Source organism: Nothoprocta perdicaria, unplaced genomic scaffold (assembly GCF_003342845.1).
Source record: "Nothoprocta perdicaria isolate Ctin4 unplaced genomic scaffold, notPer1 scaffold_191, whole genome shotgun sequence".
NCBI classification, from domain to species: Eukaryota; Metazoa; Chordata; class Aves; order Tinamiformes; family Tinamidae; genus Nothoprocta; species Nothoprocta perdicaria.
This window is the reverse complement of record NW_020455105.1, coordinates 1,482,230-1,508,304: the sequence shown is the minus strand read 5'-3', so window position 1 is coordinate 1,508,304 and position 26,075 is coordinate 1,482,230. Positions and strand designations below refer to the sequence as shown.

General features: G+C 39.5%; 1 protein-coding gene across 2 annotated transcripts; it reads left to right on the top strand.

Annotated features, from left to right (window-relative positions):
- The first annotated feature begins 56 nt into the window (after positions 1 to 56).
- Positions 57 to 22,849, top strand: ANKRD13C (ankyrin repeat domain 13C). Of its 2 annotated transcripts, XR_003249029.1 has the most exons (14): positions 57 to 441; positions 6,251 to 6,292; positions 9,219 to 9,323; positions 10,391 to 10,476; positions 10,813 to 10,858; positions 12,436 to 12,502; positions 14,469 to 14,613; positions 15,326 to 15,457; positions 16,447 to 16,608; positions 17,376 to 17,455; positions 17,871 to 17,969; positions 18,652 to 18,752; positions 19,881 to 20,762; positions 20,904 to 22,849. XR_003249029.1 is itself a non-coding variant. In XM_026037141.1 (13 exons), the coding sequence occupies exons 1-13, from the start codon at positions 99 to 101 to the stop codon at positions 20,009 to 20,011; spliced, it is 1,539 nt and encodes a 512-aa protein (XP_025892926.1). In that variant the 5' UTR covers positions 57 to 98; the 3' UTR covers positions 20,012 to 22,849. The 2 variants fall into 2 exon arrangements, 1 of the variants encoding a protein (XP_025892926.1); XM_026037141.1 differs by having other exon boundaries at positions 19,881 to 22,849.
- Positions 22,850 to 26,075: the final 3,226 nt, after the last annotated feature.

The window sequence follows — 26,075 nt, the reverse complement described above, 5'->3', positions numbered from 1 at the left end:
TGGGTGCCGCGGCCGGCGGGCGATGCGGGCGGCGCGGCAGCCGCCGCCGCGGCTCTGAGCGCCTCATCGCGGCGGCCGCGCCCGGCCTGCCGGCCGCCATGACCGGGGAGAAGCTGCGCTCGCTGCGCAGGGACCACAAGCCCAGCAAGGAGGACGGGGACCTGCTGGCGCCCGGCGAGGAGGAGGCGGCCGCGGCGCCCGGGGGGCTCTTCACGGGCGGGCGCGGCAAGGGCGGCCGCGCCGGCGGCCACCGCATCTTCAGCAACCACCAGCCCCGGGCGCCGCTCAAGGGGGGCCCGGCGGGCGGCGGGACGGGCCCGGCCGCCGAGCCCGACCGGAGCGGCGCGCACTTCCCCGTGCACGAGTGCGTCTTCAAGGGCGACGTGCGGCGCCTCTCCGCGCTCATCCGCACGCAGGGCATCGGCCAGAAGGACAGTCACGGTGAGCGCCGCGCGGCCCGTGGGCAGGGGGCGGCCCCGGGGCGCGGGCCGGGCCCCCGGGCGCCGCGGGCCCCTCATGCCCCTGKCCCGGGGGGGTTGCCCGGGCTTTCGTCGCGCATCTCTGCGCTTCGCTTCCCCCGGGCCTGCCSAGCGCGAGCTGTTGTCTGTCTCCTTGTTTGTTTATCTGTCTATTTTTAGCTTCCGTGTTTATCTTTCCTGAGCCYSSGCTGGCTAGGGATGGCCGTGGAAACTAGAATGGGAGCTCTGCGCGAAAACYGGCGTGGCTCGGCCTCACCYAGACAAGATTTCCTGGAATCTCCYTAATGGCAGCAGGCRCATTAGTCGCTTTTTTATAGTCATGCAAAGAGGAAGCTCTTCCTGCGTGCCAGAGTTACCTCGTGGCCCTTCAGGGTGCTCCTTGGTCTGTTTGGAGCCGTCACCCCTTCTCCCGCGGAGGCGACGGGATGTAGAGGGGCTTGGGTGGGTTCCTTGGCTCTTAGCTATCTTTCACTCTTGTCTCGTTGAAGGAAAAAAGTCCTTCGAACCGTAGCCCTGAAGCATCTGAGAGCAGCTGTCTGGTCACTCCTCGCTCTGTGAGGTTGCACCAGACGTGGGAGCAGCAGTAGCAGCAGTAGCAATGTGATCCTCGCCTTGCCTTATAAGATATAAATACTTAAAAACTCCCGAGGACATTTAGCACAGTTGATTCAGGGAATAATAGTCTACACGTTGAAAAAGTAAACTAGCCTGTCAAGTTACCTTAGAAGCTTAATTTGTGTTTTTGTTTGTTTTACATATCTGTAAGTTTTCTGCCTTTTTCTCAAGAGTAACTCAGTCTGTTCCTGCTGGAGAACVTAAGTTTAATGGTATGTGGTGTCTGGAGAAGCCGTGCCTAAAGGATGTTGTTCTTCCTGATTAAGAGATGACAGTTTGCTTTGTTTTCCTTGTGTAAAACAAAAAGGAGCGTTAAGCAGCAGCCATCCRTGGGATYGGTACAAGAGGAGGAATAACGTAATTTGGAATTACAAACCGCATCCCTGACAATCGTGGGCATTTTGAAATACAAACCAACGTATGCAATACTAGAGTGACTTCTGGTTTCCCAGTTAAGATGGGCACTAGTATTTCTCACAATTGTTTGTTTCAACATTATTTTTGAGCAGTGTGTTTTTCATGCCRTCTGCCTTCAGGTTGTKGCTGCTGGCCGAGTGTAAGCAACAGGCTCAGCTCTTTTTYGCCTCTTTCTTCTACTGATTTCTGCTCTCTGCCTCTCCCAACTTCTCGTCAARTAACTTGCTTCGCTGGTATCTGTGGCACTTCCTGACCCATCTTTGTTCTTCTAACATCCTTGACCACAAATATTGATACTGTGGTTTATATGTATATATGAGTGTGTGTACTATATATTCATTTTTCAAATCAACACTTTTCTGCTTTCTCTTTACACTTCAGAGTAAAAAATCAGTGGGCATTTCCATCTCCTTATCTTCCTCCAGGTGTTTACTTCAGGTGTTGCTTTGCACTTTTTGAAAGGCCTGGCCAGTGTTACCTTATTGCTTTCCGTCATTTTTCTGCCTGACTCCGTGATTCATTTGTTTACATATTTGAATTATAAGTTATGGGGGTAAATATCCTCAGTTTACAATAACAATCAAAAATAAGACAGAAGAATCCAGCTGCATGGTGTTCTAATGACACAAACGTTTGCTGTGTTTGTAAATTTGAGCGTAGTCTTGCTAATTTACTAATGAGCGATGCTTTTCGAGCTCCATTTAGAGAGTAGGGCCAGTATTGCTATTCCAAAAGAAATGAATTGCTTTTGGGAAACTTGCAAGTGTACATATTAGCTATCTTTTATATGYAATGGTAGGAAAAATAAAAATATGTATTAGAAATAACAATATACTATCATGTTTCAGAAGAGGCAGATCTTTTTCCTGAGTTACTCTCCGCAAGCMCCTTGTAGGTGTGCCAAAAATGTACCYGTACCTACATAYATGTTTAACTTTTAAGCTTTTATTAGGCAAGGGCTCTGCTTTGTACAGATTATTTTTGTTTACATATYTTGGGTGTACACCTGCAGTATTTTAGACACGGATGTATGAGTAATGCCTTGGAATAAGGCCCTGTAGTTCACACAGATTAAATTTGGGCAGGAGGATTGTAAATACTACCAAGCTACTGATAGCAATAAAATAGTCTCCAGGTACGTAACTGGTTTATATGGTGAATCAAGCAGAGTTATTATCAGAAGGGAAGTCTCTGAGAGGGRACTTGATTGCAGCTGTTGAGGTGTATTTATACACAGTCTCAGTCTAAAAGTAATCAAACATTATCAGGAAGATGAATAAGTTATGTAGAAGTAATCAAAASTACATGTCATGTTTTAACCCTGAGCGGTTTGACAGTCTAATTACAGTATTATTCTGTGTGCTGTTGATAGCAAACATTCCGGAGAAGCCCCAGCTCTTGTTGATACRAATAAGCAGCTGATCATGGTTAGTATTTTAAGATCGATGGAAGTGGAAGTTGTGCTGTGTTGGAGTTGCAGTGAGAASATTCCCTTTGAATACAGTGGTGACTGGTGCTAATTAAAGGGTGAATCTGGGATTTCTGCCACCATGCTTTGAGATCTCCAGCTTTCCCAAAGAAGTAGAAGCAAATTTGTTCCGCTGTTCTTGCCAGATAGCCAGAATTCTGAGAAGCAGAGAAAGCCTTTGGCTGCTGCCCTTCAGACCCTGATAAGTCCTGCTGCTCCTGGAGTGATAGGGCTGCCAGTGCGCGCTCGCTGCGAGACTCCAGCAGCGYTGATCTCATCTGCTGCGAGGCGCTCACCTCCTCTGTGTCCTCCTGGGCAGGGTGCAGGCTGGTCTCTGCCTAAGACTATCGTGGGGTAAAGGAGGGTGCTCCTGCCTGGAAAGCTTGCTCGTGGAGGACCGTGTAGATGGCATTCTGCAGGCTGAGACTCTGGGGACCACTGCTGCACCCCAGTTTCTTCATTTGTGACATGTAATTGCATGCATATTTCGTAGTTTAATAAATCAGACTTAAACTTGCTGCTGATATAACTGTGTTTGGACCAAAAAGCATTAAGACCACTGTGGATTTAATCAGATTTCAGGAAGGCCAAAGTGTTTAGTGATGGAACTGGGCAAARTGCTGTGCCGTGCCTATTTTTTTTGCAGTGTGCCAGGGCTGGTTCTAGCCCTTGATTCTTGGTGAGACTGTTAGCTTTTGGGGAGAGGGTGCAGATGTAACAGATGGTTTGGTTGACAGGTCAGGATCAAGCTTCACATGAAAGTACTTTCTATTAGGAAGCAGTGGAATTTTGACCAAGAAAAAACAAAAAACAAAAACAAAACAAAACAAAAGGATTAATGTGTTTTTACAAGGTTTGGTTTACTGTGTATATTTCAAGGAAAGATCTGTCTGTGCTGCCACGCTCCAGGCTTATCTAAAGCAACCATGCACTGCTGTATTGTGTTCTCCCCCACCGCCTCCCCTCCCTTCCTGAAGCCTTTTCCTCACTTACCTGTTAGTGATTCCTCTCCCTCTGGTGCGTCAGCTCATGTCTATTTTATCACACTGATGTCTGCTAATCCCTAGATTCCTACTTACCACGTGCTTACTGGCTTAAAAAGCCAGCGTGAAGGATGATCCTTCTTGCTGTGGATTAGGGGGGAAATACCTCCTCCTTCTCCACCATCATCCCACCGAGAAAGGGAAATAGATGGACAGTTAATGGAACTGGAGTTCTCACAGTTTGCTGCTCTTGGGCTTGGCCTAGTGAGAAAGAGGCTTTCTGACAGTTTATCACCAAGCTTAAGCTTTGACTGCTTCTGGTAGTTAAGGAGAAACACTTTTGGGAGGTGGTTGTGTTGTTGGCTTCTTTTTTTTTTTTAATTCCATTTACACTTTTCATCTTCCTCGAAAACGGTGCTTCGACAAAACAGACAAAAACGTCTGTTTTATATGTGCCTCCATCCCTGCCCCCTCTTGTCTGTTTTATTSCATTTTCCACTATAATTTTTGAGCTGTGCTCTTTGGTGTGTATATATGATTTCAGCATGAAAGAAAATTCTCTGTTGGAAGAGATCCCTGGAGGTAGCATAGTCCAGCCTCCCGTTCAAAGCACAGATACCATCAGAGTTAGATCAGGTTTCTCACAACCTTGTCCTGGAGAGTTTTGAAATGTTGTGTGTTATTACACGGCTGATATATCGGTTCACATTTACCAGCTGAATTAAATTCATCAAAGTTCTCAGAACGGTCACAGGCCGGGTTGGCTTTCTTTATTTTGCTGTTTCTTGCTACTGTGCCAGCCTGTCATAGGTACCTGAGCAATCTGCCTCTGGACTGAAAAGACATCTCTGTTTTATTCAGCATTTGAAAGGTGTCCTTTTTATTTATTTTAAGGCTTATTAATTGAAGAGAAAACACAGCATCTAGTGGTTTTAATATTTTTTTCCCTGTTAAAATGCCTAATTAGATGAGCAAAATGTTTCCCCTGTCTTGCATAATTTCAATTCTCCRAGCGTATGTTTTGGCTTATTGTCAAGTTTGTTCCTCAATAACATGATTACTTTAGAGGCTTAACAAAGAAGAGTTGCATTCAATATTCTAAAATATGACATCGCTTGGAGAGGTTACAAAATCTATTAACAGAAAATTTGAGGTTAGCTTAGTTAAAGTGTGCATAATGAATGAGGATGTAACCGAGATGTTGCTGGTGACTTGCAGGAGAAATAATTTATACTGTGTTTTGAATAACTAATTAAAAAGCACTTAGGAACTCTGCCTTTGCTGCCTTCATCAGAGATTTCATGATACTGTTTTATATCAGTAATGCTTCTTTATAAGAGAATCAACACATGTTTAGGGCTWTATCTTCTAGATTTGCAGTGAAATAACATTGTCCTTTGCATGTAGCAATCCTTATTGCTAAAGTGGTTCTGTAAAATACCCTTAAAATCCAGTGTATTGGAYTGTGAAATAAACTTGTTACCTTCATTTTTTTTCAGCTTCACTGAAAAAGGGTTTAAATATTTAAGTACAGAGTAATATTTAAATGGAATAGTTTTGCTTCAATAGGCTTTATTAAAAAAAAAAAAACCTAGAATTTTAGTTAGCAGCATGAATGCAGAAAAACAACTCTAACTCATTGTTCATATTTAAGAAAACAACTGCAAAGTATGTCATATGCATAACGTGGAAAGCAGCAGGTTGTTTATAATTTCTGCTAATAATCTTGTTTTTTTAATTATTTTTTGTTTGTTTTGAGATGTGGCATTAGAATAGCAAGGCTGCTTTTTTTTTTTTAGTAAAGGTTGGACTGTTATTTCATAACCTGTCCAATGCTGTACTAGTAAAAGAATTTGCAGAATCTTTGAAAAATTAATAAAATATGCTCTTAAAATTTTAATCAGAAACATATCTTTGAGTAGCTGTTACCCTAGATCTGTCATACTTTATAAAATACCAGACTTTTCAGACCATTAAAGTGTAGAGGTTTTGTATCATTTTATTGAAAATATAACTGGGTCTTTCTTTAGCTAGATCAAGTTTCAAGATACAAATGTACAAGCTTTGTCCGTGAATTGTGTTTCAGCTGTACCTACCTTAAAAGTACCATGTTAAGACAGTATGTAGGACTTCTTTAAGAAATGCAGTTCAGATTTTAGTGTCTTTTTTAGGTCACAGTAGCTGAATTTTTTTAGTATGCGAGTTTTGAGCTGTGTGTGCAAATTCCTGAAGGAATTGCAATGGTTTTTGTTGCATTGAATCTAATATTTTGTATTTATTTATTTTAGGAAACACTCCATTACATCTTGCTGTGATGTTGGGCCATAAAGGTGGGTAAACCCATTAATTTTATCTGTTCTTAAAATTTTAAAATATTGATTTATTACAGATTTGCAAGATTTTTATTACAAGATTTGGAGGGTGTCTGAGGGAGATTTCCCSCTTTTGCTTAATGTGTTCTTGTGTTTCAAAGCAGCTCAAACCTGAATAGTTTTTTCTGAGAAGGAGGAGCCTCCCAGATTCATGAGAGAAAGGTTTAAGGAGAAATCAGGGCTAGTTCATAAGGTATAATGAAGTCAATACATGGAGTAGGGTGGACAGACTCGGGAAAAGTTTTGAGAAGGGAGCCAGCCATAAGCAGCAGAGGCCCCGCGGGGGGCTGTGGAGCGCTCTTCCAGCCGGGTAGGCAGGGCCTGGATCYGGACAGAATCCTCAGTTCCTGCATGCTACTGAAAGCTCCCTAAATGCTCGCGTGTGAGGATGCCCTCACACAAGCATCTTCAGCACGTTTCTGGTTGTTGCCGTTGTCCTCCTCCTTGATGAACTCGGTACCATTTGCTTGAGCAAACACAAATAACGCGGTTTCCTGCGCAGGAGGGTTGCAAGCTACAAGGCTAAAATCTACGCGCTGTCAAGCAACGATGATCTGCTGATGCATTGTGCCTTACTGCACTGTTTGTTTCAAGCCCTGGTTAGTTAATGTTTACTAGCCTTGCCCTCTTGGTGTAGTAAGGTGTGTGGGCTATTTTGTTTGGTTATGAGGTGATTAGCTGTCTTGAAGGGGCATTTTCCACATAACATGGTATGATGCTGTTGTAGTTAGAAATACTGGTAACCGATTTTGATCAAAGGTGCTTCTTCTAATAATGCTGATATTTTAATTCAGTACAGTTGAATATTTACTATTTTCGTGTATTCTAAAGCTTTTTTGGCTGGTTTGTATTTCAAATCTAGGCTAGAAAAGCTCTGGCATGCACTGCTGACACTCCTCACCTGTACTTGTACAACGAAGAGGAGCCTGCTTGATGCTGCTGGTGGCTTTGAGCATCGTGCACAGGCTCTATCAGCATTTTAATCTTCATTTGTTAATAGTACATTTGAATTACAAACAGTCATTTTCAGATTCTTCGTAAGAGTTGCATGAAAGATGGGACTGGGTGAGACTTGAATGGATTGCTTAGTCTATTTGTGTTCAAGACAACTGTATCTAAATTATTTKTTAAAATTTCATTGTAAATATGAAAAGGATGAAGTGAAGGAAAATCTGATTGGATTGTTCCAGTGGCAACTGCCCTTACAATTTAGCTTCTCTTAGTATCAAGACTAAATTGATCATGATGCAAACATAAATTTTGACTACTACTTCTGTGTATTATAGACATTAGGGACATTTTATTCAGTTTTCCTGAATAATGTCCTTGCGTTTAGTATAGCAAAGAGAGGAGAAACAATTCTTCTGGATGCATATCTTAAATTTTGTTTTGTAGTTCACTTCTTGGCTTCTTTGTGTATTGCTGGTCAGTCTTAGTGCAAAATCCTAAATTGTGATTTACCATAGGGGTGCTTGTGGTAAGCTTACTCAAACATAGCTCCAGTTTAGCAAGACTATTTGCATATGTCACCAAGCATAATGTTTGATAGTCATTATTGATAGCTCAGATCTCATCACTGCTTAGTATGTGATCTACCAACAACCCTATGGCCTTTTCTGCCTGCTTAGTCAAATCCATTGATACTGCAGATTGATTTTCCTCCCCCCTCCCCCCCCAGAAGGATTCATTTTGGTTGTTCAGCTCCAAATAGCAACATTATAGCTAATATTTTACCAAGGGAAATATAGAGTGAATGTACATCCAGTTTAGCTAAAAATGCACCCTGGCTAGCGAGCGCGCCCTCATTTGCCCGTTCAGTTTAGAGTGGTGGTGCTTACCTAAGCAGCCATAAAAATACCGTTGGATGATTAGGTAGTTCAGGCTTGTTTATTGACTGCTGGAGATGGCATGTTCCCGGCTCCGGTCCTTCCTTTCCAAGCGCGGTTCAGCGCTGACTCACGGCTCTTGCATCTCGAATGGCTCTCCTGTGCCGCCTACAGCAGGAGAAGAAAAGCCAGGAAGTTCCCCTGTAATTCCTGCCCATCCCGTTCATTTGTTCAGGCTGCAGCTTGATAATGCTGCATCATTTGGAGATGGTTGATGGTGGATGATACATGAGGAAACCAGTTAGCAGTCAAGTACAGTTAAAGTGAGGACAGTATATTCAAAACACAGAAACACACAGAGATTTCCTCTTCCATGTTGCCTGTCCTAGCTAGAGTAACTGTAGCRTACTGTGGGGTGTGGGATGTTGCCTTGGGATGTTATAGCAGGTAGGGAGATACTTGGGTTTGTGTTGCAGTGAGAGCTTCCCCTCCTTCCCTCCTTATCCTTATCCAGAGTTCTCAAAACTTGCCCCAACCCTGTGGCTCTAGGCAGGTTTCTAGCAGCCTGGGCCACTGTTGACATTTACAGGGGGAAGGGGGAAGGCTGCGCATCCTTCTCATGTGCAAGACCATTAAGTATGTCCAGATGCAGGCCTTTGTGCATGAACTCAAGAGAATCTATTTAGCTTTTAAAATGCTGTTATGTGTTTGTGTGCCTGCATACATGCATACCCACGCATAGGCAAATACACCTTTATAAAAAGCAAAATATGGAAACCAGGAGGGTGGTAATTCTGTATGTAAGTCAYGGTTGATCACTTAGGCATAAGGATTTTAATGCTAGTATTGAACAGGAAAGTGCTTCGCTTGCTTTAAATATTTTTTGTGTGTTTGAGGTTTGGGATTAGAATCCAGATGTTGTAATAAYCTGTTAAAATATTGATTATCCATTGCTTTTTTATCATTGAAAAGTGTCATTTTTTTGTATTACAGATGATATTACTATTAAAAATTGTGTTGTTTGTTGTAACTAAATATTACTACTTACTCTGTTACAGAATGTGCCCACTTGCTTTTAGCCCATAATGCTCCAGTAAAGGTGAAAAATGCTCAGGGATGGAGCCCTCTTGCAGAAGCCATCAGTTATGGAGACAGGCAAATGAGTAAGAGTCTCAAATTCTTATTTACTCAAAACAGATATCTTGTGCAAATTAGGAAAACAGTCTTTCAAAAAAAAAAAATAAATATCTCTGTTTTACTTGTTTGAAGGGTTTATATAGATCTACAAAACATTYTTTAAAAAATATATCTTTATGTAAGGCTGTACTCATGTTCTAATTTTGTTAGGAAAGAAATTGTGTTAAGATAAAAACGTTAAGTAGAGTAAAGATAAGACTCTTAAATTATTTAAAAAGCTATAAGTGATCATTCTGTATTTAGAATTAGGGTTAGAAGTTGGAAATGGATTTCAGCTGTATAGAGCCATCTAATTGAAACAGCTCCATGTATAGTACTCAAATGTATGGCATTTAATGTAAAAATCRGCAATGCGTTGTTGTCCTCCTATTACATCTCAGCAGCCCAGCAGCCAAATATAATGATTCAAGTTAATTACTTATCCATCTCAAATGTGAGGTAGTAAAAGGAAAATATTCTACTGCATTTATTAGTAGCTGGTAGTAGTATTTGGTTTTATCATGTCCCATAGTAGAAAGCTTTTCACCTGGGATTATAATATGTTAATGTTTAGTAATATATTAAAGTACTAGTTTCTAATATACTGACAACACTCTATAAGTGAGCTTCTCACTGCTGAAGAATTGTCTCGGTGGGAGTAAATGCTAGTCAGTCCCCAGGCTCATGTTTGGTAATACACATGTATGTAATGTTCACTAATATGTGTGTTTAGAAAGAAAGAAAGAAAAAAAAATTGACATGTGTATATATAATATACATAAACTACGAGGATTACAGCGGGAAGAAAAGCTTCATTTTTTAATATATTTTAAGTTAATGTATAAATATATATTAAAAAGAAAATGAAGCTTTTCTTCCCGCTGTAATCCTCGTAGTTTATGTACAATTATTATAAATTGAGTTTCCCTAAAGATTGGGATGTTACATTTGCATACCTTTTCCATTGCCATGTGAATATTTGTAAAGTAATTATATTATCTTGACGTTAACAAACAAATAGAATATTTTTATCTTATAGTTAATGTCTGTTTAGTTACTGCACTCCTAAGGAAGCTTAAGCAGCAGTCCAGGGAAAGCGTCGAAGAAAAGCGACCTCGATTATTAAAAGCCCTAAAAGAGGTAAGGTGGTTTGTTTGTTTGTTTGTTTTGTAATGGAAAATTGTAGCTTATGGTTCTCTCTAGARAAGTTTCAAGCAAAAGATCATTAAAAATGGATGTTTCAAGTGACTGACATAATTTCTTCGTTGTTATTTCTACTGTAGTTTAAAGCCTCAGATATGTTTARTTTCAGTTTTGTTTAACTAACTATGGACTGGTGTACTAACTCCACAAAAAAGAAGGTTTTCTTTGTTGTACCTGTTTTAATTAGTTTGTCAAAAATTCCACCTTTCAGCCAAGTTTGCGGTTGTCATTTTGAGAAGAAAGTTTGCTAACGCAGTCTTGTTTTCATCTCAGCTAGGTGACTTCTATCTAGAGCTTCACTGGGATTTTCAAAGTTGGGGTAAGAAACTGCATATTCCCTTTCATAGAGATAATATAGTTGGTCTTCAACGTTTGTTCTCTGGCTTCATTTATTTCTAGTTTGCATAGTGTAAAATTTACAGTCCTGTTCTCAAGATATCAGTGGTAAAGAAAGGACAGACAACTTTTTTTATTAATTATTTTTGTTTACTCATTTTTGAATATTTTTCTGTAACCTAGTGCATAGTGGGGGTATAGGAACAAGATGYTATTTACTTTAAAATTTGTTTATTATAAAAATAAAAAAAAGTTTATGTGGTCATTTGGTGTCACTATAGAGCAGTGGTTTGAGTAATTAAGCTGATTTCTCATTTGTGTAACTTTTTGAAGTTCAACCTGGGCTCCAAGTACTTGGCATTTGGTTAAGTGCAACCTCTTAGTATGTGTTTCAGACCTGAGCTTTGTGCTAATACGCATTTTATAAGACAGCATAACTGGTGATAGYGATCTACTTGAATGCATTAAGTAGTGCATTCTCAATGCACTTTCAAAATGCATTTTCAGTGTCCATTTCCTGCCATTTATAGAAGAGAAATCTAAGCAAATTAGCAGAAATTTATTAACAACAGTCAGTGTATCTCATTAACTTGGTGATATTTTCTATATTAATTTTATATTAGTATAGTGTAATTACTTGGTGTATTACATGCCTCTTCCAGTATTCAGAGGAGGAATGAGCAGCTGAGTTGCAGCCAAATGTTGAGCAGATATAAAATACCTCATTTTCTTGGGTGATCTCCTGTGCCCAGGGTGTTCAGTGAGTGGAATTTCTCACAGAACAGTCAGTATGTAAAAAATAAATAAATGAAATAAAAGAGAAAGTAGGGATAGTCATGGAGTAAGACTTGGCTTAGTGATGATGCCACAGCCTGGTTTGCAGAGAACTGGGATGGCAGTCAGACACTGTGCAGAAAACATGCCAGAAGTCAACCCAAGTTTTAAGGTTCCTCTTCTCTAGCAGTCTCACTGTACAGTGGAGCACACCTCTCTTTACATGGTGTAGATTTTATATATAATCTAATTTCTTGAAGAAAAAAAGTAGAGAGGACAGTACCTTTTGTTGATTATTGTTTTTTTTTGGTTAATTGTATATATACAATATTATACAGATGGTTTAATGTTAACATGAGTTTTTAAGCATAGTGCTTTTAAACATAAGTGCTTTGGGTTTTTTTCTTTATTTTTTTCTCTTGGCRAGTGCTTGATACAGTGTAGTTGTAGCTACGCTTTCAGTCAGTGTAATACCAAATCATGGGACTAAAACTTCAAGCACGTTACAGATGATATACTTGTGGCTAAAGACATTTAAGTTCCATCTTGGTGCTGGAAGTGGTCTGTACAAACCCAAGTCAGTTTTGCAGTCACTGAATAGGGGGGGGAAAAAAAAAGTCTTCTTTCACTGCATTACTAGTGAGATTATGATAGGAAAGTGGTATATCGGATTTCTATTGGAATCCATCAAAATGCAAATTGATGTAGTTTCATTAGAAATACATTTCAAAACAACCTGTTGGTATTTTAATGTTCCAATTGTATTATCTCTCCCCCTATATCTAGTGCCTTTACTCTCCCGAATTCTGCCTTCTGATGCATGTAAAATACACAAGCAAGGTATAAATATCAGGTAAGTGCTGATTTATGGTATGTGATATCTAAATTCATTAGTAACTTTGTGTTATGAGAGCACTGGACTTGAGTGCTATAAAAGAAATAACAAGGAGACTGCAAGTGTCGGTGAAACAGTATTGAGTTGGTACATGGGTCCTTAGAGGCAGGAAGTCTTTTAAATCTTTTTTTTTTTTCTTTTTATTTATGTTACTTAGTCAAAAGTTGTCATTCTTTTCATATAATAGAACCATGTTGAAAATTGAGATCTCTCTGCAGAAACCAACTTCTGTTTAACAATATATAAGCAAGTTTTGTATTAGCTTCTRTWWKAKTGWTTTTTTTTCTTTTTAATGCTTAGTGTACCTTTAATTGCATCTATATTAGTGTTAAGTGGCRGAGCTAAGCAATTAGCTGAGTTAGTTTTGTTATTTAGAATACCTTTGAAATATTTAAGAATTCCTAAAATTGGTGTACACCTACTTACTTATTGGGATGTTTGTTTCCTTCTATGCCTGTTGAAGCCGTTGGTTACTAAATAAGCATGTGAACTGAGATAAGAAAACCATAGTAAATGATGCAAACATCCAACAAAGCAGTATGATTAATACTTGTATTTATCAAACGGAATTTAACTTCTTTTTCCTGAGCCTTTGAAAAGACAAAGCAGATATTCATGCTGTGTATGGCTGTACCTACCTGTCATGATAACAATTAACTGATAAAAGCAAATTTGGTGATATTTGTAACAGAATGTCAAACAGACAAGTTTTCTGTGTGTTGTGGCAAAATATTGCTGCTGCATACTCTGTAGGGATTTAAAAAAAGTAGCATAGATTTACTTCATAATATGCTCAAAACCTGTGATATTCACAAACTCAGAGTGTTTTCAGCATTTTTTTTGGAGCTCAGCTCTATAATTGGATGATTTAACTAGTTCAGATTTTTTTTTTTTTGATTCAAGTGTCTCTTCTATTTAAATTCCCAAATTAAAACATTCAAGATCATTATTCAGTAGAAACTTCTGAAAAAGCTATTAAAGCTTTTAACATAGAAATGTGGATTGACTTTGTAGGTCAGATCTCAGCCTGAGATCTCCCCTCACTCTTCCCTCCTCCCTCCCTTTTTCCGCTTCTGTCTTCTCATTTTTGGGTCAAGTGCTCCTACAGCTGGGAGTTACAGGATTGACTGGAAATAGCTACTGAGTCTTTCTTGTATTTACAGACTAATATGTGATGAATGCTAAGCAGTAGCTGCTTAGAGCTGATGTGGTTTCTGAGTTCAGGTTTTTTACTGTCTTTCTTGAAAAAAGTAAATRCACTAGCAATAACCCCCAGGAATTGTTAGGGAGATCTTCATCCTCAGCTTCCTCTTTTAGTTTTTAAGGTCAGTTGAAGTGTTTATTCTTGCTGGTAGGGAAAAAAAAATAGAAACAACCGAACTGAAATGAGTAAGGCTGTTACTCATGTCACTGGCAGTTTCTTGTGGAACAGGAAGTTGATCACATAGAGTAGTTAATTACGTGGCTGTTAGTGGCTGTATAAATCCTAGCACATTCTTATGCTGGTAGCTTTGAAATAAAGTAAAAGTTTCTGTAGAAGTCTTGAAATAAAGGAAACGTAAAAACTTTGTTCAAAGAACTTTCTGTTTTTTTGTTCTGTTTTTATATATATATATATATAAAATATATATATATAATGAAGGAAAAGACTTAAATTTTGCTATGTATAGTACTGCATAAAAACAACTTGAAATTAATTTATACTGATAGAGACGTAATATGATATCTAATGATAGTTAATACCATTTTTAAAAATTTCTGCATCTAGAATTCCTTTATGAAATAATCTATGAAAACTTAGACCTTAATATGCTTGATTATGGAAAAAAAAAAAAAAAAAAGCTTCTATATGCAATTGGAACTCATTGGTGTATTGAAGTATTTAGGGGTAATTGCTTTTAAAATATTGGTCTTTTTTTCACAGGCTGGACACAACTCTCATAGACTTTACTGACATGAAGTGCCAACGGGGGGATTTAAGCTTCATTTTTAATGGTGATGCAGCACCCTCTGAATCTTTTGTAGTTTTAGACAATGAACAAAAAGTTTACCAGCGAATACATCATGAGGTAAGGAACTGCATGGACATGGGATGTGAAACAACTCCAGATTTTTCTGCCAATTAGAAACCTGATGAAATAATTAAAATGTGCTTCAGAAAAATCTAACTTCAAAGAAATGCAAAASAGAACTTAAAAGTACTGCTTTTTGAATACAGATATCTACATTTTTAGCTTTTTCTTAATTAGAGCTATCAGAAAATAATCCTATCACTTTAAGTAAATAAATATGTTTGAAGTTATGAAGCATACTACTTTTAATCTTTCCAGTGGATTTAATTCCGAAGTTGTCAGGTCGTTTTTCGAACCTGGCATCCRCTGTTTTGAACCCATTTCCTCACTCTGTTGCCAGTGTAGATTTTAACAACACAAGGGGCAGGAATCATTGGACACCTTGTGTTTAGACAAGTTCTTGTAATTATAACTCTCTCTGTCAATCATTCAACTATATGAATCTTGGCTTTTCAAGAAATGTGGTTGCTGAATTGGATAAATCATTAGGTATTTTAGGTGTTTAGGTGTTTTACTTACAGTAATATATAACATGGATTCACAGTAATATTTAAGATAGAACTACTTAGTAATGATTTGGTTGGAAATTTTATAATTCTAATTAAAAATTCAGGAAATACAAATTCTGGTAACACTTTAGAAGGAAAAGGTTTATTTCAAAAGAATGAATGCTAAGTTCTATCGTGTACTTGTTTTTTTTTTCGTCTAGGAATCGGAAATGGAAACKGAGGAGGAGGTTGACATTTTAATGAGCAGTGATATCTACTCAGCAACATTATCAACCAAATCAATTACCTTCACACGTGCCCAGACGGGATGGCTTTTTCGAGAAGACAAAACAGTAAGCTATGAAATTCCATGTGGTGACACAGGGTACTTCAGGCAACAAAATATAGCGTAATTGGGTAATGTAGTTGGTACAAACAGGGAGAAAACAGTGAGGCTTCCCTTCCCCAGAAGGGGTGGGGAAATCACTGCCTGCCCACCTTATGAGCATCACACAGAATGTATGGGATACTGGAGTGCCTTCTTAAGGCACTCCCAAAGAAGAGGTGCTGGCAAAAATAAACTAATATAACCTATGTGCACGTAAGCACTGTGTAGATATATGTGTGTATATATATATATGGGTAAATATATATATATATATATATGTATGCACACATGTGCGTACGTACACACACACACATATACRCGCCCCCAAGATTTACAGTGAGGAGTCTGTAAACTCCTACATCAGTGAAATGAAGGAGAAAAGCACAGAAAGGCGTTCTGGGAATGGTATCCTTTGGAGCTGAGTGGCCGGTGTTTTCTTTCTAAGATGTATATTCTCAGCTGTGGAAAACAAAACCAGAGAAATAGCTACGTATGTCCTTTAGATGGAAAATGCTATCTTGGAATTAGCTCCGGACATGTTCAGCTTTCATCTAGATCCAACATGTAGTGCTTTTTTTTTCTTTTTTTTTGCCAAGATAATGATTTAGAATGTTTTCCTACTAAGAAATAAGAAATTCACATTCTACATATGTAAAATACTGCATGTGTAAATTATCATTTAACACAGCTTGCTGTTAAAGAGCACATTTCTCTTGCCTCTCTCAAATAATTTCTCGAACAGTTTCTTCTGACTTACACTTTCCATCCACATGAAACAGCTATTTCTGATGAAATTTTTTGTTTGTGCTGTATTTTAATACTGGGAGTGTATACTAATATTGCACTGAAGTATAGTTATATATGTATATTTTTTTAAAGTGAATTAAAAAAGGCCTTATTTTGTTTTGTGTTTTTTTTTTTTTAACTCATTAATGACAAGTTTCTTTCTTTTAGGAAAGAGTAGGAAACTTCTTAGCAGATTTCTACCTGGTTAATGGACTTGTATTAGAATCAAGGAAAAGAAGGGAACATCTCAGTGAGGAGGATATTCTTCGAAATAAAGCTATCATGGAGAGTCTGAGTAAAGGTGGCAATTTAATGGAACAAAATTTTGAGGTATATTTASATCATTCTTTACAGCATGCTGGTTTGTGTACGGCAGAGTGAACTTTCACACTAGTCATGTAGCAGAATTAATAGGTCATATTTTTGTTCTGTTGTCTTAAGAATAATAGATGGTTAGAATATTTTCTATGAAAGTAACTTATGAATGTAGTCCATGTGATCCATTAGTGTATTAGCATGATTGTTGCACACATTGAGGGATTTCTTGGATTATTTTGAATATTTCAATCTTAACTACTGCTCTTCGTGAAAGATGTTTTTAGCTATGGCAAATTAATTAAAATTCTCTTAAACTTACTGCTTATGCTTTAGAATACCCTTCAGAATCATTTTTATTTACTGTTCCTTAGAAGCATGTTGTTTTCACCATGGATTTGGAAACCACTCAGAATGAGCCCAATATCATCTAGGAACATGTATACAGCCTTTTAAAAATGATTAGCTTATTTCTATATTAGTTTGTGCTTTGCTACATGTAGTTGGATTAAGTTCAATTAAGTGGTGCATGAAAACAGCCAAATTCTGTTTAAAATTTTGTTTGAGGCCTAATGTCTAAATGGTGGGCAGGAAAGAAGAGGAGAAGCAGCAGCTAGTGAAATTCCAGCTGCTCGTTAGACAGAATACATTGCTGCTCTTCATAGAATTAAACCACAATATTATCTTTTTACATAGTTAAGCTTGGAAGAAGACAAAAAAAAAAAAAAAAAAAAGAGAGAGAGAGAGAGAAATAGTTGGGTTTTTTTTTCTTTCCTTAACAGCCTGTGAGACGACAGTCACTTACTCCACCATCACCCAATACAATTACATGGGAAGAGTATATATCTGCTGAAAATGGAAAGTAAGTATTTTGGGGTTTATTCATTCATCTCATTCTGAGGGCAGGTTTAGATTATTAACATATATTTCAATCTCATCTATATTTKTAATCTAATCATTAACATATATTTCAATCTCATCACTATCACCTAGAAGTGTTTTGTTAATTCACTCTAATACCACGCAAAATATATTTCTAGGTAATTGTCATCTCTCTTCACACTGTTTATTAATATGGCATTCATGTGGGCTTATTATAAATATTACTGTCKTTTCCTTAATTATTTTTATCTTCAGGTTTACCAGAATTCATAATAATCTAAATTGCAGTGGCTACTATTTCCTGTGTCACTGTGCATAGCTTTTACTTAAAATTATTTCCTTAGCTGTAGTCTTTACTGACTTTACTATTTTTTTTCTTCTACTCCCCTTTGAAGAGCTCCTCATCTGGGTAGAGAGCTGGTCTGCAAAGAAAGCAAGAAAACCTTTAAAGCCACGATAGCTATGAGCCAGGAATTTCCCTTGGGAATTGAGTCGTAAGTTAAAAATTATTGTCTGAAAATGCTGTTTGTACCTAGGAAATATATTAACATGTTTGTGAAGTGCAAAAGTCTTCAGATTTTGGAACGTCTGCAGTTCCATAACATGAATAAAGCTGCGTTTTAAGGCAAGAAACTTAAAATTGGAGACCTCAGAGCTGATGTGCCTGTTACTGTAAGACCCAAGTCTTAAGACCAAGATGAGAGATTTGACCAGGTTTATCATTAGGTTCTCGTTATGCTGATGTGCTTGGTCTTCTACAGGATACTAAAAGATCTTTGCCCACAACTAGTACTAGCACACAATTGAATCCTCTAATTGTGGACAAAACCACATGTTGGGTCCTTTCTATGGGGAAGGAGGTTCAGAGAAGTGAGTGTGAAGCACGATGTGTCTCGGCTCACTGGGCACAACAGGAGGACAAGAAACAAATGCCTTCGTGTCATTTGTGTGTGTGTGTGTATATATATATATATATATATATATATATGGTAAAGCATTATAGATCACTAGGAACAAATGTGACAATGCTGATGTTAAATCTCTAAAACTACGCCATTTTAATATATATTTTTTMTTTTTTTATTGCTTTGCTCCTTAGATCATTTTCATCTTCTCTGGTGGGAAAAGGAAACTTGTGAAGCAGTAATTTATAATGAAATCCATTCTCTTTTTCAGATTATTGAATGTTTTAGAAGTAATTGCACCCTTCAAGCACTTTAACAAACTTAGAGAATTTGTTCAAATGAAGCTTCCACCAGGCTTTCCTGTAAAATTAGGTAAGGTGACTCCTATAACTTCTAGGGTTTTATATTTCCAGAATGTTTGTGCTTATAATATGCTTAAAAATTCTATTTTTAAGTTTTAGAAAAGAACTGTCTCTCCTTAACATGAGTGTGTTGCTGTAGATTTTGGAGAAAGTAGCTACATTACGGGAAATAATCTTAAGTTTGGAAGGGGAAATCTTTCTGAAAAGAGAATATAGTCCCAGACACAAAGAGAGGTCTTAAGAATAACATAGGCACGCTGAAGTATACCTACATTAAAGRTTGATCTTGGTCTTCAGCAAATGAATTTGTAGGTTTTTTTGTATAAGTTGTGATACGTTATTCCTTATAAACAAATGGGAAACTAAACTCTTGCTAACAAACAGAAATGTATAAAATATTTTATTCCTGGATATAGATAAATATAATATAATATAACCAAGTGCAATAAGCACTTTTCTAAATGTTGCAGGTTTTTCTTTCATAGCAGCAGGATAATTTTTCATTTTTGTTCTGTTTAAGCTTGAACACTCTGAACAGACTAAATTCTACCTCCTATTATATTGGCACGGCTGCCTATGCATTTGAGGTTTGAAATGTGCCTAGCATGTTAAATTASTTCATAGATAAGCCATTTCTAATGAGGATGATTCTTAAACCTCAACCTGAATTTAAAATGAAAATATATATTTTAAAGCAAACATGACAGAGAACTGAACTCTGCATGTAAGTTTGCTCAGCTGAAATCTAAATAGGACAAGATTACTTTATCTTATGGTATCTTCAGGGCAGTTCCTCTGTTTGAACAGATTATTCTGCATATTGAGAGCACCTTGAAGTTGTTCATCCAAGCCAAACTTCTGCATTGTCTTTTGTTTCTATGTTATTAATCTGCATAAAGAAAGGAAAGACACTAATTATATCTGTGTTTTTGAATGATGTGTTCAGTTGGCTACTGCTTGAGCATGTTCTTCAATATCTTTAAAGTACATCCTCTTTYTCTTTGGGCTTTGAGTTTATGTGTGTGATTATCTAAAATATCAAAGCACATCTGAAGCCATGGCATTAAGTAACTACTGCTGATTATTGCTAAACTTGTATTTCTTTACTCTTCTTTGTATCGTTTTACTTCATACCTAGATATCCCTGTATTCCCCACCATCACAGCCACTGTGACTTTTCAGGAGTTTCGTTACGATGAATTTGATGAATCTATCTTCACTATTCCTGATGACTACAAGGAGGACCCCAGCCATTTTCCTGATCTATAATTAAACTGGAAGGTTAATGGTGAATAACAATACCAGCGTATCACAGTAAATGGATGCAAATAGCCCACAGATATTATAGGCATGGAAGTGGGTCATACAGGAAGGGATAAACTTAAATAATCCGGAAGAAAAGGGAACATGCATCAAATGRCTGATGTACTGGTATTCACTATAATGGGCATCCTAATCTAGTCCCTGATTTACAGCACGTCTCCTGATGTGTCATTCACACTTTTATACATCCAGAATTGCAGGCCTGGTAGTTTGACACTTCAGTGACCCCAAAAGCAGTTAACAGCTGTGAGGACTATCATTCATTTTTAAATTTTTTACATTTCTTCTTGGTGATACAGAAAGCACTCTTGGACCATTAGCATAAAATTGAAATGTCTTAGCTGGATAYTAATCCTTTAAAACATGCCACTGTATTTAAGATGACCATGTTATATTCTTTCGTGCTTTGTTTTCATGAATTGTAAACTATGTATCATTATGTATAGTTCAGTAATTTGAATGTTAGTTGAACATATATTAGAAGGAATGCATTTTCTGTAGGTGAATGAACCAAATGGCCACCATTAAACAATTGCATTTTCATATTGCAGTCCACATCAGAAATAGCATTCACTCTGCAGGGAATAAGAAACCACCGTAGCACCTTAGTGCAGTCCGTTGTGGTGCTATCCATGTCGCTGAAGTGGTGATTTCTTCCCTGAGCTCTTGGTTAATCTTTCTTTCATTGGCTCTGCAGGTAACTTCTTTTTATCATACTGGCTTAAGAAGTCCTTGCTGTGTCCGTGATGCGGTGTTGATTAGCACGCTTGGAGCTTGTTAGATAGAAATCGCCACTTTTTTTTTCTTTTTTTTTYTTTTTTTTTTCATACTCACGTAGGAGACTTGCTCCAGTTGATGGGTAAACATCAACTAAGTTACCTTGTTCTGATGTCCAGCAGCCACTGGAATACATGGGATGTGTATGAAGAGTTCCTAGAACAATAAGCTCAAGTGTTGTCGTCTTACACAAAAAAATGTTTCTCTTGAAGTTAGTTTAATTGTAGTGCACATTGAATAGAGCTCACACTGGAATATTTTATCTACAAATGMTTAGTATGTTTCCAGATTAATTTTCTTCTTTTTAATATTTTTGATAGGTAGGGAGTTACATTACTCTGGTTTATTGAGCTTATTCTCATTCCAAGTGGTTCCAGTCTCCTAGTATGACAATAATCCAGCTTTCTGGTTTGTTAGAAAGAATTTGTGCAACAGGCTAATGGTGCTATTTGTTTGTATTAAGAAATTTAGAATAACGTGCTGTGGTGTAACTGTAAAAAAATGTAAATATTTTCAAAATTATATTCTTTGTGCACTGTAGTTAAAACTTTTTCTGGAAATCAATAGAGTTATGTTTGAAACTTTATAATAAAGAGTACCATCAATGCTTAGTAAAGGTAACCGACCTGACTAACCATGCAGGTGATAAATGGAGATAGCTTATCACAAGGCAATAAAAGGTGATTGTCAGGCACATCARTCAAAGGTGGAAATACTTCAAGTGGACAGTCATTCACAATTTCTGGAATCCCRTCTATATAAGACCCAGAGAGGCTGCTCTAGGGAAGTACTGTTGAATCACTAGCAGCAAAAATGGATAAACCGAAAATAGAAAGTTGAGGTTGATCCTATTTCAGCATTACCTTAAGCCTGCAGGTGAGCAGTGTTTACTTGGTGGACAGTGAATGATACACTGTAGTTATTTAATTCTAAATCAAATTGGAAGTAAAACAGTAGAGGAAGAAATAAAGGGAAATGTAAACTTCTTGTAATAACTTGTGAAGTAGTGTGTGAGGAGCAGATGTTGAACATTTGGTAGGAATGATAGGRCTTGTTTTAACAAGTAATGATGAATTCCTAAAGTGTTCTGCATCTATGGTATAAATTGACCCCCTGGTAGTGTCCTCAGCAGCCGCATTGAATGTATGTGGAGCCTGCGTGGCCCCGGCGCGAGGTGCTGGGCCGCTGCAGAGCCCTTTGCCCCTCGTGCTGCAGCTCTGGCATGGAGCAGAACGAGGAGCTCGGCGACGGGACAGGCGACGCGATGGGCGCGAAGCCGACGCGCCGRGTGCCCCAGCAAGCGCCGGTGCCATAGGGGAGCGCCCAGCTGCTTGGAACTTGCAGCAAACACAGCCGGCCGATCCTCTGTAGGATGAACAGGAGAGCTTTTCTGCCAGTATTGCAGGGCAAGAGCTGCGTGTTTCACGTTATCTTGTGTTTCTGCTTTTTTCAGAGTATCGTCGCAGTGCTTGCGGGCAGAGCAAGGCACGTACGTAGCTACAGCTATGTATTGTAGGCAGTATAGCAAGTGCAACGGACTGGGTTCTAGACTTAAAACAAATCAAAACAATCATCTAGTTTAGCCTGCCCTGCCGCCCGGGGTCTGCATTCCCTCCATCTGCTTCTAGGAGGCTGCATTTATGTCTGGTGGCAACAGGGGTGTCTGACTCGAGCCCGCTGCGGCTCCTCGAAATGTTTTCACTGATTGTCATGGACTCTGGCTGAAAACTTTATGGTTTTTTAACCTTCACAAATACATAATTACTAACTTTGATACATTTTAAGATTTGCAGAAACTTTTTTATAGTGGGTTGCTATATTGAGGCTTGTTCTAACCTGCAGTGTCAGCGCCAGTGGACGCAGATTTGGTTGGCTGTAGTCCTTTAACATAATCGATGGTGAACATACCCTGCTACTCATTTCCTTAATGTGAAGCTGAAGGATCGGACTCCGATCGGAGTGTATTTTTCCAGTTCAATGACTGTTTTCTAGCTGCCTGGTTCCCCGTGCTTGGTGTGTTTCCTGCCGGTGCTGTGTGTGGTGCCCGAGACGTCCGTGGCGGTGAGTGGCCGAGCGCCGTTCAGCACGCGGACAGCCGGGATCCGGACGAGCACCGGGGCTGCGGGCGGCGCCGGGGGCTGGGCCCACGCGGAGCGGCGCCGCGACGCCGCCGGGCGCCCCGTGGGCCTGGCCGTGTCTGCGTGTTATCGAGTGTCGTTGTTCTGCTTGCAAGGGTTTCTTTCCGTTGTGCTGATGCAAAGTGCGTGTTTGTCGGTACGGATGGATCCACGCAGAAGCTTTGCCTGCGCTGTAAAGGGGTGAAGTGCTTTAGTAGAGGCGCAGCCYGGGTCCACAGCTGTGCTGGGGGCTCCGGTGTGCGTTACCACTTCCAGTCTCCTGTTATCATTTGAAACTTCTATTTTCTAGCAGGATTGAGTTTTGTTTTCTCCCTTACCTCGTGTTAGCGTTGAGAAGGGATTCGGTGTCCCACATGTGGGTGCGTATCCGCAGCGCCCGCTCCGAGGCGGCCTCCTCCGCGCGCCAGCCCCGCGCGCTCTGCCGCGCTCCGTGGCCGCACGGCTGCGGGTCGGCGCCTGGCGCTGCCGCAGGCCAGGGGCACCGGGGAAGGCGAGAGCAGGAGCAGGAAGCAGGGGGAGAAGCTCCCGGGGGCGGGAGCGCTGCGCGAGAGGCAGCCCCGTGCAGAACTGCAGAACTCGGGGCTGCTGCTTTGTGCATTTTATTTGGTTTCCTTTCCTTTTTTTTCTGRTGGCTGTGACCTAATGAGCAAGTACTAAAAGGCAGCCATTAGCTTTGGTAAGCTGAATATGAAATTGTTGCAAATGAATTCCTAGGATTGTTTCTTAACCAAACTGTTTTACTGGTCTTCCAAAATATTGCTTTAATTTGTGGCAAAGGGAATGCATTTTCTTTTTCCTTTTAAGGAGCTGCTGTTCCAGTCACTGTACTCACTTTACTGCAATTATCGATTTATGTATTGAAATGATTTGTTACAAAGAATTCTGGATATATTTGTGCTGGAAACCCACCATGTTGAGTTGACATTCAAAGCAATTGTCATTTTTTAAATGTACTTGTTCTTGATTTTTAATTCATGCAAGGATAACTGCATTATTTAATCTGTATTAACAAATTTCCTGTAATGCTGCAGTTTCACCTTTATTTTCCTTACAGTTTGTAATTATCATGGAAACAATGTCACTTTCTTGCATTTTACTATTTGTGTGGTCCATGTTTTTAACTTACCTTCACTACTAGTATTTTTTTAGGTTACGTCATTTGTTAGAATAAAGACCAAAATGTGCTGTTTGATTCTGGAACTGCTCAACCCTGACAGGTTCAGCTGAACTCTGCAGAATAAGCACATGGTGGCTGGGCCTGTTCAAGGAATTACTTGGAGTTTAGACGGCAAATTCACGCTATTCAGCAAGGGCATTTTCTGGGTCAGAATTCTCAGGATAGCCCTGCTCCTTGTTAGGTGGCAAAGTCTGACAAATTGTTTTGGTTCATCTAGTAGGGAAAGGCAAGGCTATGTTGGAGAAAAACTGAACACTAAGTTCCAGAATATACCTGGTGTTATGCGTGCCAAAATTAGCCAAGCTTAGAGACAGAAGATCTCCTTCTGCCCTTCTTACTGAGTTAAATTTTCTTTGCTATCTTATAAATAATTGAAAACRCTTATGTTAATCTCCCCACTTAATTCCCCTGCAGAAGTGCATTCCTTTAAATAAGCCAACTACTCTTACTTCTCCTAAGAGATACTGTTACAAGAGCAACAGTTTMGGCAGAACCCGGCGAGCTCTGAAAAGGTTTATTTTTCCTTCTCAGAGTGATTTGGGCTGGGTGGTGAGGCGGGGGGGTGTCCGGCCCCTCGCAGGCCTTGGCGCTGGGGGAGCCGCAGCCAGTGAAGGAAGCCTGAGGGCCGGGGCCAGGTCCGTGCTGCGGCCACAGGGAGCTGCCACCCTCGCCCCATAGTGACAGGGGTAGGAACAAGTGCGGCCCCCTCCCTGCAGCTCCCCGTTAGCGGCTGAGCCTCAGCCCACGCTCCCTGCCAAGGGCTGCTGCGGCTCTGGCACTGCGAGGAGGAAGGCAGAGGCAGCGCGCACCAGCTTCCCCTTCAGGGCCGGTGCTGCTGTCAGCGGTGGGCAGCTCCCTCCTGCGCCCTCTCTCTGGGAGCTCGAGTTTCACCGCCTGCCGCTTCATCCAGGCCCGTCGCTCACCCTGCGCTGCCGCCTCAAACGTGGCAACGCAGCAGCTGAGGGACAGGGGGGCTTGGTGCCTACCCGCAGCACGCTCCTGATCTCGGTCAGCAACGCGCTCCATCACGAACACCAACTACAAGTCTTGCTGGTTCCCACAGTAAGCTACAACCTGCATAGCTTAATTAAGGTTGCAATTATCTGAGGCAGGTGGAATTTACCCTCTGCAGCTCAATAGAGAGGTGAGACACTGACTTGGTCCTTCATTACAGTGTTTTAATGACTTCCACAACAACAAGAGCTAAAGATCAAGGAGCTTTACTTTATTACTATAAATTGTTGGAGGTTYTTATAACTTCACATATAAACAGCTTGATGACAACAAAGGCACATCTATGAAGACATCATGCACCTTGTCTGTGTCTCTCAGTCTTATGAGACCTATCTCTATTAGAAATAAAAGGCTAGGAGAGCTGGCTGCATCACATACACCTTGGGGACTGACAAAATACTCAGAACAGTTGGTAAAAAGTTCAGCTCTACAAATTCTAAAAATGACACTGCATAAGTGAGTGGCAAGTTCCACTTCGTCTGTGTCAAAAGGACAGTTTTAAGAAGGTGATTTGACTTACCCGATTCAGCTACAGCCACCAGTTAGAGYTTCATCTCAACTAATGCAAACCAATACCGTTGTGGTGCCTGTCCTTAACRACCTATTTTACATGCACAAAGCACTTGCTGCCTCCTGTTTCTAGTAGTCTTCTATTATCATTCTAAAGATAAAAGGTTAAAGAAATATATTTCAATGAAAATACATTTTTTTTTACAAATACATATCTCTTTAAAAAAGTACTTGATTCATAATACCTTTATATTCCTATTTAAGCCTGTTCCCTTCATTCACAAATAAAGTAACATAAATCTTTCATTAGTACAACATACTTAACCCAGCTAAAAGGACCGGCTTAGCAGTCCCGTCCCTGCACTGGCAGTTTCCAAAGAGATGCAATTAAGGG